Source organism: Equus przewalskii, chromosome 28, assembly GCF_037783145.1.
Source record: "Equus przewalskii isolate Varuska chromosome 28, EquPr2, whole genome shotgun sequence".
Taxonomy (NCBI): domain Eukaryota; kingdom Metazoa; phylum Chordata; class Mammalia; order Perissodactyla; family Equidae; genus Equus; species Equus przewalskii.
The window spans coordinates 15,884,069-15,904,544 of NC_091858.1; the positions used below are offsets into that span (position 1 = coordinate 15,884,069).

A 20,476-nucleotide genomic window follows, 5' to 3' on the forward strand; every position below is an offset into this window, starting at 1 on the left:
TAGCTTAAATGATACAGTTAGTCTATTGTTGAAATGTGAAGTTTGCTCAAATGTTCAGATCATTTTTGCCTTATCTTTTTGGGTTTATCTTGCTTTGTAACATGGATTACGTCTTATGTGAGCAAATAAAAATATGTTCTTCCATTTATATAACTATTATGGTCATTCAAAAATTTGAGAACTATTTAAATAATCTCTGGAGAAGACTGAATTTTGGACTCTCTCTAATTAGTAAACCACCATCAAGAATAAATATACTAGTTCTTTAAAAAAAATCTAACCTCAAGTCTTTCCCTACATATTTTCCATCTTCACATCTCATTTGGTTTAAAGTGACCACTTCTTAGACTGTCTCCCTCCTCCAGATTTCTCTGAAATTTGTCTCTGAGAATCACTCTTAACCTTAACCAGCTGCCTTACCCCGAAGACCCACCCACGCCCTGTAAGTGTTGGTCATATGCCACGCGACCTTCTGACTCATTTTACTAATGTCTGCTCGTAATCTATTTGGTTTTCCTTTGATTTCAGTGGCTTCAATTTAATGATATATTTCATCATATTTATGAGAATTATTAGCTTAAAAGGGTAATATTTACATATACTACCAACGCAGTCTTCTCCAGCTGAGACTCCTAATAAATATATGTGTGGCTATCCTTAATGGCCAGAAATATCATTGGAAAACAAGAAAAAAATACATCTTGCAAAACAACAAATGCCTGCCAAGATTTATAGGTTTCAAGGAATGATAATTTATATCTAAAGCACAATGATATCTCTAGAGCACTATTTCATTACATTCTGAGGATCACTCTGATAGGCTCTGTTTTTGTTTTCAGTTTTTTCAAGACTTAGAACCTTGATTATATCCTGACCAAAAAAAAAAAAATTCATGCTCATAGATTCAATGAAGGATTTGGTTCACTCATATGACCATCAGATATTGATCTGGTTTAAGTTCTCTAACTAAAATTTTATTAGCTTATATTCTATTTCACCTTTCCAAGCTCTAATCTTGACGCTGTCACCATGGCTGACAAATAGTTTTAAAGATTCAGACAATTAAGCAAACTTTTTTCAGGCTCCGGCACCTAATGCTTTAGACACGAAAATGTGGCTTGCTGTCTCTCTAAAAGACTTATCCATTTGAAACTAGTTGCGCCAGCAGAAGGACTCGAGTAGCTGATTGGAACTCTTCTTGCTATTTTGAAAAACTTTATAAAGTTTGTTGCTATTTCATAAATGTAATAATAATCATAATAACTTTATAGATAAAAGGTCATTTTGTGCCATGCAGAAAATCTTTCGAATAGTTTATATATCTAATATTATTTTGTTTTTGTACTTCCATTCATTGTATGCATTTCACCCATAATTCCATCACCTCTTATAAAAATTATACAAGGTAAAATGTGAAAATCCTCTGCTTCTACCCTTTTAATTTCATTCTCTCAAAGTAACTGCTTTTAACAATTTTGTGCCTATTTAGCCATAATTTTGCATATTCTTGTTTCATCATATAGAGAGGTTTATACTCCTAACTATATCTATATCATCTATCTATATACACATTTTGTCATATAAGGCTGAGATGTGCTATACATGTTGGTCTGTCATTGTCTTTTTCCAGATATACCAAATCATGAGCATCATTCAAAGTTAGTGCACATGACTCTCACTCCATCTTTTTAATGGCTGCATAGTGTTCCATATGACAGATAAACAATAATTAAGCAAATTCTTTAGTGATGGAAATTTGAGTTGTTTCCTTTCTTTGTCAGTAACATACAATACAATGAAGAGCATCTCTCTATATATTTTTATGGGTTTGTTTTATTATTTCTTTTGGTAAACTTCTAAAATGGCTAATTGCCAATTTGAAGATATTTTAACACTCTTTCAATAACAAATAGAACAAAAATTCCTACACATTTTGATTTTAGAAACTTCTGTCATAGCCCCATTTTTCCAGAATTAATTCCAAATCTGAAATTTTGCGTTTAATCTGTTTATCACAAAGCCTCCCAAATGGGTCATAGAGTCAAAGCAAATGTTCTACCAGACAATGCCATAACACTTTAGAATGATGAAATGCTTAAAATAGAATATTTAAGTTAGAACTTGTAAATGAGATATAATTACCACTCTCACAATGCAATCATGCTATAGTGACATGTCCAAGAGCAAATTCTTTCCAGCATTCTTAGTATTGATATAAATGTCCAAGTGGTGAGCATATGTTTCTGGAATTTTTAATGTTTCTGTCGGCAGTTGGGTAGGGTTTGTCTTATTTTAAGGGAGCTATGTCATAGGTCAGTTAATACTGTCTTAAGTCATTATTGCATTCCCTCCAACAGATTTGATGGGATATATGGGCATTTCTGAAAAAGTGACCTGAGCATTCCAATCATAACAACTTCATGGAGCATTAACATTTAAATATAATTTATACAAGGAAGGAAGAGTTTGCCAGAAGCACAGAATACTCTGTAGGCATACAGTTTGAGCACATTGATCTTTGCTGTAAAAACTTTGACTTCACTTAAACTAACTTATGACATGTTACTGATCTAGTTTGTTAGCAAAACCACAGTTTATGGAAACCAGATTTCTTCACCACAAAGAGAGCTGGAGATTCTTTTTCTCCTCAGTGTAGATAGCCTCAATTGAACAGAGCTAAGCACATTAGCTTCGTGTTAGCAGAATTGCCATTATAGATTGATGTAGCAAGAGGGGCACAAGGATGTTACACTAAAGTGTCTGATCTGCAGGGCTTTTTCAACGCCAAGGGCCATGTTGTATTTACAGAAGAAATTCTACTTGTATTTACACCAGGATTATAGAGCACTACATTCTTGGAAGAATTTGGGGGAAATCTTTAAAGATAAGACAAACTTTGGTCAACAGTTCACTAGCTAAACTATGCTTCTTGTAGCTCCACTCTAATCCTTGCTTCTCTCATTTGGAAACTTCCTGAGGGAACATGACATCTACAGGATTAGCCAAAGGGGACTTGGTATAAAAAAATAATTTCAGCGACTGATCCTCTTTAGTCAAGAGTTAAAGAAAAGTTGATACATCTATTGATAGCGAATGTGCCAGGGTATCATTTAAAATAATATCAGCACATTTTGAGGGATGGAGGAAGTACTATTGCTTTTATATCCATAAAAGGATCATTTTTAATGTGTCATTTATACTACTTTTATTATGATGAAATATGCTTTTTAAAGGGAGAAAGCAACAAGCTGAAATAAATGATATCAAATTAAAAAATACCATGACTGTCTTTCTAAAAATTAGAGATCACTGTTCAGATGGGCCTTGAAGTGTGCACTGTTTGGTAGCTATTTAATTCCAACTGAAGAAAGTGACATCAATTCCGTCTTCAACACAATTCCAAAACAGAATGTTCGTAAACAATGATAAATATTATTAGTGAAATGGATAGATTATTATATTTTAATTTTTACATATTTTGATGGTTTCCCCAAGAAGATACTCTTTGAGTTATACAGCTACACTACATTACACTATCTCTTTAATCCTAGCAAAATAGTAAGTGATGAAAATAAGGATATTTACAAAATTCCGAAAACCAGATAATCTGTGCATGTGTCTTACCTTTCTTTTGCGAAGTCTGACTTGGTTATCTGCGGGTTCCTGGGTGGCCAGAGTTTCCTTTAAGTGTAAACACTGCATACCATCTCCTGAGTTGACCCTTGGAAGACTTTTGTTTTGATGTTCTGAGAAACCACTCTTCTCCAGGCCATTTTCAGCTAACATTCCCCTAGGGCAAGAAAGAGGCTGCAGAAGGCAGTTTCCAGAATCTGGTTTTAATAATGGCAGTCCTCTGTCTGTACAAGGAATAGCCAAGAACTCCTCTTGTACTACACTGCAGGTGTTTCTTTCATGTTCATCTTTAGGGAAGTCGGGTTTCCTTCGTTGCTGAGCAATTACAGCAGAATTAAGTAATTGCTTCTCAGGCACAATATCTTTCACATTCAAAGAATCACATGCATCTATTTTGGATGCATCTTTTATTTCACTTAAGTTTATATCATTGCAAAGCTCCAGGCCTTTACTTATAATGTCAACAACTTTTCTCTCCCCCTTTTCTTCTACTAGCACTAAATCAGCTCCACCAGCCGTTCCCCAGGAGTTATAAGAATCTTCGTTACTTTCCATGATGGACAGTGTCTTTACCAAGGAGCCTGCTCCTCTGACACTACATTGGTCTGATGTTTTATGCTCTTGGGTAGTTAAAATCTGTTTATCATCTGTAAGGTATAGATCGGAATCGGTATCCTCATCAGAAATGTGCACTAGTGTTTCCGTGCTGGCCTCCAGAGAAAAAAACTGATCTTCACCTTCGTGGCTGTCATTTTCATCTACGTCTTTTGAAATGTGACCCATTGGCCTCCCAGGAAAATCTCTCAGCTCTGATCCAGGACAGCAGTCTGGTAGTGAAACACACTTCTCTTTGCGGTCCACATTTAGAGTTGCATCTTTTTCCATACTTGCCTGCAAGCTGTCAGCTACTAGTCCATGATGACATGCTGCGTTATAAGAATCAGAATTAAAAGGCTGTCCCATCCATTGGGTCACATGTTCTTCCCAGCTTCTCTTTCTGATAGCTGCAGACATGTCATCGTAGTTTAACAACAGATAGAGAGACACGTTCCATATGAGACTAGAGGAGATGGAGCTTCATTAATTATAACCTCAAATTCACTGATTGACGAAGAGAGTGAGTTTTGTCAGTTCACCACCTATTAAAAAATTTAAGAAAATATATAGTTCAGGATGTAGTTCTAAAGTCAAAACATATCATGGAAAAGAGAGAACTTAATCTGTGTTATGAAAGATTACGTAGAAGTTTTTATAAAGGTTCTGTTTAATAGCTTTAATAGTATTATTTCTTAATAGCCTAATATTAGAAGAAAATTTCACATTTAATATTTCTGGTAAAAAATCATTGACAATACTTTTAAGTGCAACTGAACTGGTTGATCTATCAATGAATAAAGATATAACTATTAAACATTTAAAACTCCACTAAGAAAATATTTGGATTGCAATATTTAATAAAGTTCACCGGAAGAAACTTGTTGCTCTAGCTTACATGCTTTGCTAAATTACTTTTGTGAACACAAGTCATTACCAAAGCCACGAGGGAACTGTTCATGCAAAAGTTGAGCTATAGAGATAGCACGTGTAATGCATTTGTGTGTGAAAGAACTAATACAGATTCCAAATTACCGGGATGTATTTACTCCAGGGAGTGACTAAGAGACATGGAATAATCCAGTTTAGTTCATAACGCATAATTCATGGATAAGAAAGCATAACACATACATTTACAATGCCTCAGGATAAATACATTTCCATGCATTCTGTTACTACTACTACTACTAGCTAGCAAGTTAGTGTTAACGAAGCTCAGAGAAATTAAATAACTTGCCCAAGATTATCCCATTGAGGAAGTAAGCCAAGATTCAGACTAAGCCCTGGTCCTAAGGCCTAGGCTGACAGCCAACAAACTTCACTGTCTCCATGGAATGACAGCCTACCTCCGCCCCTTCTTTCCACGTGTCTTTAGGATGTATAAAATCTAAACTCTGCAGGGAAGAGTTCCAGTGAGCCAAAAAGAAGATGTGAGCAAGATAACACAATTGGGACAATTCTTCAGAAATTTCAGTCTCATTCTCTTTGGCTCCAAAAGAGTTTAGTTTGTATACTTCTGTTAGAATTTGGCCATAAAAATTTATGTAAACAAGAAAACCAGGCATAAGATAAGGTCAGAATATAAACACATTCCAGGTACCCATCCTTTCGCCTTGAATTATTCAAATCCTTAGTTAAAGGAAGCAAATTCTATCAGTGTAAACTCAGTCTTATAAAAATGACTAACCTAAATGTCCTGTATTGAAACCAAATTACTGGACTATAAAAGAAAAATCCCATTCAAAGAGCAGACACTTCTAGTTTTTACTCCACACAAGAACCATCAGCACATAACATGGGCTGGCTTATTGGTTTCAGCCATAAACAAGATTAACTACTGTGCCGGTTTGGGGTCACTTCAGTCTATTGAAAAGGACTCCGACTCCCCACCAAAAATTTCAAGGTATTTTGACCAAGCACTTGCCAGAAAGGTAAATATCCCCATCGTGTAAAGACCAGTGGAGTTGAGGAATGTACTAGAATTTGGTACCTCGGCCTGACCAAATATCTTTCTGGATACTGTTTGGTTCCCTCAAAGGTCTGTGACCATCTTTGAAAATGGTCAGCATTCACATTTTCCATGTTGGCATTCATTTTGCACTCAAAAGAAAATATAAAGTCCCTGAATTCCATGCATAAGTCATTATAGTGTGGGAGGCTGCGGAAAGTGGAAAAAACGCATAGATGCAGGCCAGAAAATTTCTGCTTTCATGGGCAGATTTGGGTTGTAATAGGGCGGTTCTGTTTTAGATGCTTTCTTTTCTTTATTTTTATCCAGTGTAGAAAGAGCACGGTAACTTAAGAAATGCCAAGTGGTGTTACTGTGTCATTCCTAAGCCACATTTACATTTAAGTTGAGACTGAATTCTGGTTTCATTTCTTTTACTAAGGAGAAATAGAGTTTTATTAACCCCTTGGGGAACAGATTACATAAAAATTTTGCCGTTAAGACCATACCATAATATTAATTAACTTATTTTACTCAACCTTGGCAAGTAGGTAAGTATTTTTATAATGTCAAGGAAGACAGTTCTACAAGTCGTGAGACAATCTAGCTACAAAGAGGGATTGTAAATTAGACAGACGCAACACAGCATTAACTCCTTATGTTCTAACTTCTCATCTAGGTTCTTTGGACATTTTCAAATGATTCCTGTGAATGTACAGTGTCTTTATTTTTAGACATAAATCTCCTAATTATCATTATGACCATCATCACTACCTTTTGAGTATTCAGTCCATATCCTGTGATCTGATAGATGTTTAAAAAATTTATCTCTACGAGCTTTCTTATTCATACTTCCTATTTAAATTCTGATTTGTAAGATTTATGGTTAAAATCTGCCTCCAAGATCTAAAGGCTAAACAGAATATTAATAAAAAGAAACCTTGGATTATTGTCATTCGCATCTGAGCACATTGGTCTCATTTTCTAAATCATCTCAATTGACTAGAATCCATTCTATAAGATTGAAATGTCTTTGTAAAAAACCTGACTTTCCCTATGTGTCTCCTCACCAGGCAGCCTCATTTAAAATTATATTTCTAACTACTAACCACCTATTTTGCAAATTTCTATTACATTTTTTTTGGTAATCCCTTTATACAGTTTCATTCAGAATGAGCTCAGCTGCTCAGGACTTGGATGAAAGATCTGGAAAAGCATAGGTCATTCCAGGGTGTTGATTTTATGAAGTGTATTTCCATGGGGATTTTTTCTTTCTTAAATTCATGTATTCAAACAGAACTGTATTAATATTAAAAGATACTCAATGTACCTCTGATTATGAAACAATTCTGGAAAATATTTATGAAATGTCCAAATTCACTTTTTTTGATATTAGTGCGTAGGATGTTTAGACACAAAGTGATTTAAAATTTATTGTTTGGGTTAATTTTGTAACAGTTTACCGTCAACTGACATAAGCGTTTTTTGGCATACAGTATATATTTTAAAGTTAATCAAAACCAACAAGAATTGGAGACATTCTAGTTTGAGAATCACTGACCTATGTTTGATATCAATCATGCTCTCCTTTGCACTTGCTTCTGAAATAAACACATACCTTAAATTTGAACCTGGCAATTGTGCCTGGGAAGAAGAACCTGATGATAATCACTATTGTTGATGCTATAGCCTGGGAGAACATGGCGCAAATGAAATACTTGTGGCTAAAAACCAAGTGGGCAGTACTGTAGAACTGACAGCAATGCTGTCTTATCTTAATCATTTATTCAACAAGTGTTTATTCAGTGCCTAATGGGCCATAGACACTCTGCTAAACATTGGGAATGTAAACCTAAATAATATATTCTACCTTACCTAAAGGAGCTTATAATTTTAAGGGAGAAACTCATGTAAACAAAAATAATAAGTCCTCTCATGGCCATAAACACCATGGAAAGTTTAACACAAAACAGGGGGTCATCAATTCCTCTCTCCCTCCCTCCCTCCCTTCCTTCTTCCTTCCTTCCTTTTTTCCTTCTTTCCTTCTTGCTTTCTTTCTGTGAGTGGTGTCAGGGGTGGTGAACATGTTAGGTAGGGTTTCTAGGAGGAAATCCCTGAATGAGGCCCTCTGTGGTAAACCATATCCAGGTGAAATGGGAGTTGAGGTAGAGTTTCCTGCTCTATGGTTGAAGTCTTCCTTTCTTTCGGGCTTCAGATTCTTCCTATTCTAGAATCATCTCTTTGGGAAAGATAGCAGAGGCAACAATAAATTCCAGAGAATTACTTACAACTTTAAAATTCATTGGTCTCCTTGGAGGGAAACCACACTTCTCAGGAGTATCTCAGAGAAAATGGAGGGGAGACGTTTGTCAAAGAAAAAAATTTCAGAAAATTTCCCAGAACTAATGACCCAAGTCTTCAGGTTGAAGGGAATCAATAAAGTATGCAGTAATACAAGGAATAAAAATAGACTGCGCCAAGAAATAACTTTGTAAAATTTTAGAATTTTAGAGGTAAGCGAATGATCATAAAGGTTATCAGAGACAGAACAGAGAGTATTAAGCATCGGAAATCTGAATTAGATTAGATTTCTCAATAGCAACACTGGAAATAAAACAGTCAAATGAAAGAAAATGTAATCATAGTACACTGCTTGGCTTAGCTGAGAAAATTTTATGTAGCCAAAATAATGCAAATAGTAAATAGTGACTTAATAAAAAAAACTATGAAACAGCTATTTTTGGAGCACAGGATTTGTGGAGGATGGGGTTAGGGAGAGACGGTGGAGATAATAGTTTCAGAGAGCTAACTCTTCGTTTTCTATAGTAGGAAGTTAACAGATAATGTCTAACTTGGAAAATAAATAGTACAATCACGTTGTTTAGAAATGTGGAGGTAAACGTCAGGAGAAATAGCTAAAAACAATTTTAAATTATCATGATTATACGTGTCATTTGCTTGAGATAAAGAAAATTTTCTGAATCTCAGAAAGCATGTTAAATAATAATCTAAATTTTAATGTGTTCCAGAGCAGTAATTGTAACAAAGAGTTGATACATAAATATAGGTGTAGTTCCACTAAAATATGTCCAATGGGACCAAACTATTCCCTTTAGCCCTTCCCCTCTCACCCCATGACCCTCTCACAGTTACACATATTCCTGCCTCATACCTTAAGAGAAATAAAGGTGCCAGTTTGCATATTTATTTTGGGCCAAGGATGTCAGTACAGTATTCCATGAGATTCTTAGGTGATTTCTCTTGTGCCTTCCTTTCATCCCCCAACCCTTCTGGGAACTCCTGAAATTTGGGACAAGTATTCTTGGTAATCCTCTTCGCTCTAGTCTTTCTAAAATGTTATCTGAGTAAAAGTTTAAGATACAGAAATACGTAAATAGCCTAAAATGAGTAAATGCATGAGAAAGCGGAATTCTCCATTGCACTATTCTCCAACTTCTCCTGGTCACATCACTCACAGTATTTGGAAAGATGGCAACTTTTTTGATTCAACCCCTCAAATGTGGGTATCTTGTTTTATCCTTTCAGAACATAGATGACATATATAGATATACATATATACACATACATAAACAGAAGTATGTATATATATATATATATACATGCATCTGATTGACTCCTGAATCGTTTTTAAACATATTCACACAGATCTTGCTTATTTAATAGAAGAAAAAACAAAGACATAAGAATTCTGCCACTTTCTCTTTATTTTCCTACTTTTTCCTTAGATGGCCAGAATTCTGGTTTTCCTTAGAGTCTTCCTTCTTAATTACCTATCCCATGTTAAATATCTAGTTCATGTTCTCCTCTTATTACTGTATACATAAATGTAATATCTACCACATAGCATGTACTCAGTCATTGCGGGAAGGAAGGGAAGACATAAGAGAGACGATCACTTTTTAATGAAAAGAAGATAAAACTCTCTAAAATGCACTCTTGCAAGAATAGAGAACCCATCTGAACCAAGAAAAAATCCTTCCTTCATTGGCCCACTTTGTTGCTACTATGATAAGCGTCAAGTTGATGAGATAGAGAGATTGGGAATCTGTCCTTTAGTGATTTGAAACCTTAATGGATCTTAGCCCACTTTCAGGGAGTCACATTTGCACACAATAAGTGTTCCATTCACTTGAATTGAATTAGACAATTAGAACAGAATCAACAACACAGAAACAGACATGACCATAGCTTAATACAGTTCTTCAAATGTGCTCTCACTGACATCAAAGTAAATCTTCAATACAGTGAGGCCAAAGTAAAATTTGTTTTCTTGATGGAGCTGTCAAAGAACAAATCATCTAGCAAACAAAATGGTGCACATTTGGGCATCTTCTCACTGTCCCCCAGCTCAATGATAACATGAAGAGGAATGCTTCTCATTGTCAAACTGATGTTACATATTCAACATACTTAGACGCAGCAGCACAGCCTAGGAAAGATATGATTCTTCCTAATTCCTTTACGTAAATGCATAAACAAATAGAAAATAAGATAACACATTTTTAAAAAGCATTCCTATGAGTCTAGTCAGGATAGCCAACTTTTACTAAAAAACCCTTAGCACTTTTTCTTTGAAATACTCTTGCTATTTCATCCAAGTTAGACAGGGCTAGAATTGGGCTGTGGGCGAGAGAGACCTTCAATAACAGGATGCAAGGATTTATCTCCGTATGATTTCATGCAGATTTCCTTTTTTTAGTGGTAATCTGTGTCTTAATCCTTCGCGCAATCATTATCCACCTACTTTTACATACTTTGTCAAATGTTGGAATTTACTCATTATGCCTCATTAGCTGTTGGTGGAAAAAACAAACTCCTGTTAAAATTCTTTATTGGTAAATTCCTTAACGACGCTTAAAATATTATATATGAAATAGCTTCCTAAATGTCTCAGCAGCCTAAATAGCAGCCTAAATGTCTCTAGGCTGTCTGGAAATCTTCAGAAATTTTAGTAAATTACAGAATAACCCATCTATAATGAACTAAGTCAGTGGAATAAGTAGTACATCACTTTTTCCGAGAGACACATCCAAGCTTCCATCATTTTTGGTCTTTAGAAGAAAAATGAAGAAGTAGGCACTCAACTTAAAAATATTCTTTTAACATTTACCTACTTAAATATATATATATATTTCAACTTTACTGAGCTTAGAAAACTTTTTCTCATTCTTAGCTCTCAGAGTCAAAGCTATTGCAAGGATGAGACATTTTGAAAGTAAACTCAGTCAATACAGTACAAATCCGCTCATCAGAAAAGAGCAGGGTGTTACAAGATTGCAAGTTATTATTTCTGTGGTGCCCTATTTTTACCTCCAGCTTCCCACTATTTCGTGGAGCCTTAGTAGTTTCTAATTTTCCTGCAGGCAGGAACCCAGATGCTGCAGTGTTTGACTTACTACCACTTTATAACTCAAGTCAGCCAGGTTTGCAGATTCTCTTAACGTTTTCTTAAATAACCCACATGTAATTTGAGGAAATCTTGGAACATTCTACCATATTTGCCTGATATCATCACTAAGACTTTTCTGGGGATAATTGGTTTCCAAGAAATCCCAGAATTAACACAGTCATGAGGGACAATATTGCATCTTGGATGCATTATTTTCTAGATATCTGTATTCTCTTTGGGTTTTATGTTTTGTTTTTTAAAAAGTACACAGTCTTCTCAATAATAGAGTTCCATCCTATACAGAATCCTTTGAGTATTTAGAACTACAGTGTATCTTAGATATTTCTGCAAATAAATTCATTAATGAAGTCATTTTTTTGCCTTGATATCTCTTTTCTACAGAATCCTTTATAATCAAAGAAAAGTATTGCCTTTGCTCTGAACTTGTTTCACTTAGGATTTTTCATGCAACAGGAAAAAGCTTAGATCTGGATTTGATATCAAGAGTTTGGCTGCCTTTTTTTTCTTTTTTTTTGGATGGCAAAGCCGTATGATTGAAATGTGGTTTTGCCTTATTATAAAAAGATATTTCCATTCAACAAGGGACACAGATTATAAAGCTTTATCATCAGCATGGCGAGATGTAGCTTTGCTTTAAGTGGCCACTTCCTATTTTTAGCTTTGCTATCATTTCCAAGAACACTCTAATGGTAGACACAGTAACAACCAAATGCAAATAAGAGATGTAGATACATCAACACATGTGCTTGGATAGCTAGGTGACAGCAAGATACTGAGATTTCAGTCATTCAGTAAGTACAACTTTCACTGAAATTAGGAGCATGAAATTCTTGGGAACTTAGCCACTTCTGTTAGGTTGGTATCCTACCAGGGGCTGATGACTCTGATAACAACTTTTGTCTTCTCTATTTAATATCTGTAATTGTCATCTTGCCATCTCTGGACATACATATCAACTTGATTTTATTACCAAGTGTTCTTCTATATACCCAAGTAATAGTAGGTGCATCAGAAAGTTTTTATGATCATGATAATAGTAACAGTAAAAAAATCTTCCATTTGTTAAGCATTTACTGCAGGCCAGGTACTGTATTTTGTGTTTTACTTACACAATCCCCTTTAGTAATAATACTCACAAATACTCTATGAGACAGGTACGATTTTGGCAGGACTAAGTAACTAGCTCAATGTCCACACCTATTGGTAGGTAGGGATTATTGTCTCCAATTTTTGTGAAGGCATGACGTCTGTTAAAGAACCATTTTTTTTTTTCTGGTGATTTGGGTTAGTTATCTAAGTTTTGTGTTCCTCAGTTTTCTCACTTCTGTAATGGGGATAACGGAAATTGTTGAGGGAAAAATAATGATATTGAGCTAAAATAATAATAGCCAGCCCTGGTGGTCTAGTGGTTAAGGTTCGACACTATATCCAGTTCATTTCCCCGTCAGAGAACCACACCGCCCATCTGTCAGTTGTCGTACTATGGTGGCCGCATGTTGCTGTGATGCTGAAAGCTAAGCCACTGGGATTTCAAATACCAGCAGGGTCACCCATGGTGGACAGGTTTCAGCAGAGCTTCCAGACTAAGACAGACTAGGAAAAAGGACTTGGCCACCCACTTCCAAAAAAATGGGCATGAAAACCTTGTAAACAGCAGCGGAACATTGTCTGATATAGCCCTGGAAGATGAGAGGATGGTGCCAAAAGAGCGGGCAGGGTTCTTCTCCATTGTCCGCAGGGTCACTAGAAGTTGGAATTGATGGTACTAACAAAAATAATGATAATAATGAGCTAATGACATATGTAGAACACTTAATCCATGGCATATTGCAAGAATTTACCAGATGCTAAGCGATATGATGATAAAGAGAGTGACAACTCCTTTAGTTGTTGATGGATCTTAGCTGCAGAATTCATGGCTAAGTATGAGCTGGAACTATTGCTTGTAAGCCCATGTTATTGCAATATGATGAGCGACTTGGCCAAAATGTGAAACGCCATGATTCTTTCTTTCCTGACTAATTGACCTCTCATTTTTTTAAACAAAGATTTGTTTGTTATTCTGTATGCAAAACAATTTGCACATATAAAATCTCATCTGATGCTCAAAATGACCTGGTGATATAAATATTTTCATTATCTTCCCTACTTTACCAATAAAAAGCGGAAGCTCAAAGTAGTTGTGGGGCGTGGTTCAAATCACAGAGCATCAAGTGGCAGAGATGCAGCTCAGAGCCAGTTTTCTGACTCTGCCTGGGAGCTTCTCAGTACACCACCCCATTTAAATTGTGGAAAATTCACTAGTGCTCTGCTCTCACTGGCCGCGTGTAACTTTTAATTTCCAACTATTTCTGGATGCTCATGCTACTTTCTGGTTCTTAATGAACTTGTAATGTCATCTTAGGAGAGTATTGTTAACCTCTGGCCTCAGGCTCTGATGACTCTTGCCAACCTCTTCTTTTTCTTTCCCCCTTTAAAAATTATGGCTCTATCATTACAGGATGTCTAGAAAATTAAGAAAGGCCCACAATGCCCACTCTTCAACACTGATTCTCCTTTCCTTTCTTTCTTTTTTCCTTCCTATTTACTCCACAAACACTTATTGACTTTCAGATATTGACAACACCTGACATGCCAGGTGTATTGCTAATTGCTGGGAATAAAAAGAAACTCTAAGTGAATTTCTAAATTTGTTCTCTGATCTTCCTACTTCCTTTCTGTCTCATTTCCATTAAGAGAACTGATTTTCTTTTTGAATTATTTGAATTGAATTATTAAAATGTTTCGTTCATTCATTCTAGTATAAAAACCTTTTCACACGTACAACTAGCTACAATTTTTTTTTCTACCCATCTGTCTTAACTATTGAGCAAGTTCATATGCACACAGTTTGCATTGCCTTTCAGGGTTTTTTTTGCATCAGAGTCCCTGTTCAATCTTTTCAAGTTCACTTATAAACTCTATAATCCGCTGAATCAAAATCAACAATCTTTTTTTAACTAGATCTCAAGACCCACACTTCACCTTTATTCTCACTTCCTTGAAACCTAATCCCATCTATTTCTCAAAACTCTATGAACGGAATAGCGGTCTAATGCCAAACAGAACCATACAAGTCAGTGTTGCATTTAGACATCCACACCAAAGTCAAACTGGAGTCAGGCTTCTCTGTAAACCTGTTTAGTTTAGGTCATGCACATATAGGGCATATCATTCATGTGGGGAAGGAGGCGCGATATTCACGCCACTTCCTTCAAATCTGGAGGTTTTTACTTTTCCCTCATCCTCTTTACTTCTCATGTCTTAATTTCTTGACATGGCTCTATTTTGATAATAACATTTTCTAAGCCTGATCTGGGTCACCTCTAATTGGAACTTCACTGTCCTGTAATGATTTCTACAGAGAGATTCTCATTGGAAGATAATACTGACACCAATTCATTCATTCTCCAAGAAGAAACAAATAAGATGGAAACAAAAGATAAATTTTGAATGTCCCAATTTAGATTCATTTGACGCCTATAAGACGGAATCCTCTAGAAGTAAGATTAAACCATGCCTAAAGTACTTGTAGTGAGGTGTACGGTATGCACAGGTTTGGATGGAGCCAGAAATACTCTCCTTGTTTATTATAATGTCCTTAACAAAAAAAAATAAATGGATGCCCTCTCTTTCATGCAGCCCTCCAGTAGTCACGCAGTCAGCTATATAGGCATCTGCTTTACTGCATTTATTCCTCATTCCAATAAAGAGGACCGTGGTGACACTGGAAGTGTTGAATAGCATATCTTTTAAGTGTTAATAACATCAGGAAATTTCATCTGGTTCATAAAAATGGAAAAAAAGTATCAAGACACACATTCTCTCTAAAGAAATGTCATGTCCTAGAAATGACATATATTAATTTTATGAACAGTCTCTTGGAAAGTGCAGGGTTTCAGCGTGCATAGCAACATATATTGTCATACCTGAAGTATGATGCAGATGAAACAGCCAACTCTCCCGTTTTACGCTGCACTGGTCAGACGTTTACTTACACGCTGTACCAGATTCTATAGTCTACAACTAAAGGACTTTGCAGAAGGTTCAGAGTAGATATATGAGTCAATTAAAGGATTGAAAATAAGCTGTAGAAGAGAAGATGACAGGAAGTGGGCTTATTTGGCCTAGAAGCATACACTTATGTTTTCATATGTCCAGTTAGGCTTTTCGTATTTCCACTGAGGAAAAAACCCAGAGAAGTGGAAACAAGTTGCAGCAATAGAGATTTGGGTTAGATAATAGAAAGCAAGTCTGGGTACATGAGACTTAAATTGATTCCCTGGGGGGGTAGTAAAATCTCCTCTGGATGTCACCCGTTGGGGTAGGTTCATTATGTTACTATTTGAATACAAGGATATGAATCAGACAAGCTCTTTTCTAGCCCTATGTTTTTAAGAAACATCCGTTTAAAGTTAATATAATTATTAGCATATGGATTGATTCTGTTTGCATAATCATAAAATGTTATAAGGTCACAAACAAGTTATTCCTTTAAAGTGTTTGTGGAAGGCATACAACATCTTTTTAAGAAAACTTTTGCATTTGTGAAAATTTCATTACTTAGTAAATTTGATTCTTTTTTAAAAGCATGATTTTTTTTCCACACTGCAACACTAGTGGCAGCTTTAGCCTCTTTTTTTGTTTTTAAAGTGGAACTCCAATTTTCTGTCTAAAAGTAGCCTTCTGCTGGACATGTTCATACTTTATTCTGCATAATTATTATTTGACAGCAAAGCGATGTAATATAAAGATATCTGAATATGAAACGTGGTACTGTGGTTCCATTGTCATCTCGTCCACTAGCTAGTGGTGTGACCTTGGACAGGTCACTTTTGAATGTCATTCCTTAGCTCCCTTGTGGCAACCTCACGAGTGTTAAAAGAGTGATATCTTGTGTTCTTTCCTTCTTTGAAATTCTACTGAGGGATGTTCTTAAATGGTAATTTAGATAAGCAGTATTTTATTTTTCACATATTTAAAAATAGATTCTTTTTTATCATATTTAAAAGTCAACAAGATAAATTGTTAGTGAGTAGTTAAAAATCATCGATATAGTTATTCTAGCATAGAATTTAAGAATAACTAGCTAATCCAGCAAATGGTCACCTTGTACTATGTAAAAATATAATGAAAACACTTGATTTCTTATGATCCAAATGTCAAATAGTTCTGATCTTTCATTAAGTAAATTTTCTGTTCATCTGATAGATTTAGAAATATACATGAATATTTGTTCCTTTCACATACCATAAAATAATGATTTTTCATTCTAAATATTCAGAAGTATAATATAACAGTATGTTATGCATTAAAAGTCCATGCTATTTCAGTAATTAGTAAGTTTCTTTCCTTATACATTGCACACTTACATATCTAAGATTCCTTAAAGAGACTATAGCCCCGTGGAAATGTAATTTAATGATTATCTGAATTATGAACACATGATCAGTTTTCCATACGATCGTAGTGGTTTCCGGCTGCCTTAAAATAGTAATAATGAATGTCATTGTCACTGAGATTTACTTCAATTATTGAAAACTATTCACAGAAAATATGTCCTGAGCAGTGACTCCAGGAATGTTAAATATAAATTAAATCTAATTCTGGGACTTAAATTTTTGAAAATCAGATTCAATCCTATTTAGGATAGAAATAATTTCCGAAATTTTATGTGTGTAATTTTTTTTTCCTAGTAAAACTTTTAAGCTGCACATTAGCAGCTTGACCTGTGGTTGAAAACTGGTGTGGAGAAATGTTGAGGAATCCAATCTTCATATTTTAAATGAGGCACAAAATATCCTTTGGAGATTCATTATTAAGAAAAGTCACTCTAGTCCTGTCTAGTCTCCCTGTTGGCAAAAGAAGGGGAGATAAAAAGAATTCATTTACACCTCACGCTTTTGTGTGAGAATATGTATTTGTTTCATCTTATGCCATGTAGTAGGAAAGCTGGTCTTTTAGCTCTATTCATAAATAAGAACAAAAAAGGATCAAAATAAAAATCTTAGTTTATGGAGGAAAAGACTAAAATCTCTATGGAGCCTATTTTGGAACTGACATTTTGCTAAAACAATTTGACTGACAGTTTTCTACTTACTAAAACACTTTCCACCTCTGATTTCATGGCTTGGCTCTAAAACCTAGGAAATCACCACTCAGTGCAAGATGCTAACGTTTCTCTCGATCTTTCTGCCTCTTCAAAGATTGTTTCCAAGTAGAAAGATAGATAGTCCACAGCGTCTTACCTAGAGATCGAGGAGCTGAAACTCCAAGGCATGACATTGTTCAACACTCAGGCTAGGAAAGAAGTCCGTCCCCGTTAGTTTCTCCAAAATATAAGTTCACATTTCGTGGTTGAGATCATTGCTCTATTCTAAGCAGTTTTACGCAGTGTGTGATTCTAACAAAAACAGCCTCTGCAGCTGGAGGGAGCCTTCGCTAAAGCAGGAGTCTGTCAAGGCGTTCCTAGTGACTTCTGTCTACTAAATTCAGACTGATGTTTTGCGAAAGGGGCCTCCACCACCAGGCCCAGATTGCCTGCAAGCATTTCCTGCCTCTGAGTAGTGTGCATGTGAGAAAGACTGCACGATGCGGAGGGGAGGGGGAGAGAGCAGAGCCCGCCCGGGCGTTTTAGGAGTTCTGATTTTACACAGAACTGAAGTGAGTTTGTCAAAGCTCTTGAGATGATTAGCTGGAGAGTCATAAAGTTGTAGAGCTTTTTCTATCCCACGCTGCTTATGAAAAAAATAAAAAAGGAAAGAAAACATAGTTCTCTTCCCTCATATACAACTTTTCCACTCTGTTAAGTGGATATACACAACTTAATCAAAATACCTTTGCAGTTCTCATTTCAAAAGATCTTTCAAGAGAGCAAGATGAATTTTAATACCATAATTCTTCTAAACTTGCAAACCTTTTTCAGACTACTTACAATTTTAAATGCTGCAGCCTGACATATCCTACCTGAGAGATCTGTAAGTAACATCCCAAGAATCCAGTAAATAGAACACTTTCTTCAAGATCTCTCCAATCCCAAGAATCCTTCCCAGAAGCAAGTAGTCTGTGTCTTGGCATATGCAGCATTACCTCTAGTCAGAATCCTCCAGTTACACAAATCCAGTGCTGGAAAAGCAGAAGACAGACTCCATCTTGATCTTATTACGGTCTTGCTGACATTAACCACTTGCAACCGCTTCCATCTAGCATGACAGAGTCCCTGAATCACGTCTCTAAAGCAGTTCACAGTATCTGCATCCTCCGGCTGACACAAATTTCGTGAACTATCATCTGTTTATCTTTTCTTCTTTCTTGTGCCTCCCCTGAATGACTTCCTCCTAGCTGCTCCAGGCTGGGAACTTGGACTACCATTTGGTTTTGATTAAAACCAGACAGCCAGCTCTGGAGAATTTAGGGAATAAGCTAATGGAAATTGCGAGTATGGCTTTAATTAGTGCATCAATTAATAATAGATGTTAGCTCGTCTTATAATAAGATGACACAAATATAAACACAGAGGAAGCTCAAGTGGTTTCAGAAAAGAAGTTACACCAATTCTCATTTCTTTATGACCCAAAATTCTCCTTAGGGAAAGTGGAAGGAAAGAAGAGAGATGTGGCCTTGGGACATCCAGGTTGTGGATAGGCCAGTGGAGCCGGCTTGGTTGTTTATATGAGAGAAACAGGAAACAGCATCTCTGAGTTTAATTATCTTGCTTGGTTGAAATTGCTCAGTATGTCTCCCTTCTACTTTATTTACAATCAATAGATTCTCTTGCTATTTATGACTTAAGCATTTTCTTCAGTGATTAGTAATTGGATTAATCTGATTATTAGGTCTGTGTGTGCCTTGCAAATTTCAAGGGATTTCCAATAATGGGAGGCATAAGTACAATTCCAATTTCAATATGAGAAATGAGTAACATATAAAGAAGTACAAGAAATATTAAACCAATTAGCCCTAAGATCCATCCTGTACATCTCTGAAATTTTAAGTAGTTTTTATCATTCACTTTTATTCTCAGTTGGCTCTATTTTTATAAAGGCTGACAGATACCTGGATATTACCTAGCCATCTTTTTACTAGTCTCTGAGAATATTGGGTAAGTAATAACACAAAGAAATATGATGTTACAGCTACTATTTCTTTTCTTATTGGCTAATTAAAATCTCTCAAAATTAACGCAAAGCATGGACTATGAGAGAAATATTAAATGGCAAGAATAACATATTGCACATGGATTTGAAGATGAGATGCATTCAAATAAAAACATGTGGGCAGAAGAAATTTTTAAGAGTTTATATCAAAACATTCCTGATTAAAAAATAAGCATTTAGATGCCTTTTATTTAACCTTTAACCATACGGCAAGAAGGAAGTCCATGCTTTCATAAATTCTTTAAAAAGTTATTTATATTCATATCCAAAATACTTCCACTGAAACTATGCCCAATTAATCTTCCCAACAATCTTTGTGTGTATTCTTATTTTGCTTTTACAGATAAAGTATTAGAAATTTATGGAAGTAATTTTCTCACAATCAAATGATGGAAAGTGGCCAAGTCCACATTGGAACCCAGATTTTCTAACTCTACATTTTGTGCTTTTCCCCTCCCTATCAGAGTTCAGCTGCCTCTCTTGTCTCCCAATTAGTTGCTGTGTGAAATTGGGAGGGCTTCTGAAACTCTCTGAGTTTCACATTCCTCTTTAAAAATGGGGACAATTCCACATAACTTGCACATTGGAAAGCAAGATCAACTTTATACACACATATATTTATAAATTTATATTTATTTCCCTTAGGAAAACAGTGGAGCAGAATGGAATGAGAAC

General features: G+C 35.6%; 1 protein-coding gene across 5 annotated transcripts in view; it reads right to left on the reverse strand.

Annotated features, from left to right (window-relative positions):
* DLC1 (DLC1 Rho GTPase activating protein) overlaps positions 1–20,476 on the reverse strand; it is a 479,654-nt gene that overhangs the window by 374,598 nt on the left and 84,580 nt on the right. For 2 of the 5 annotated variants that reach the window (XM_070598487.1, XM_070598492.1), the window contains exons 1-2: positions 17,894–18,980; positions 3,625–4,772 (exon numbers count right to left, since the gene is read on the reverse strand). In XM_070598487.1, coding sequence (XP_070454588.1) covers positions 3,625–4,647 — 1,023 coding nt within the window. In that variant the 5' untranslated portion in view covers positions 4,648–4,772; positions 17,894–18,980. Of the gene's footprint in view, positions 1–3,624; positions 4,773–17,893; positions 19,288–20,476 lie in introns of those variants that run through there. The other 3 variants (XM_070598489.1, XM_070598488.1, XM_070598490.1) reach the window with 3 other exon arrangements.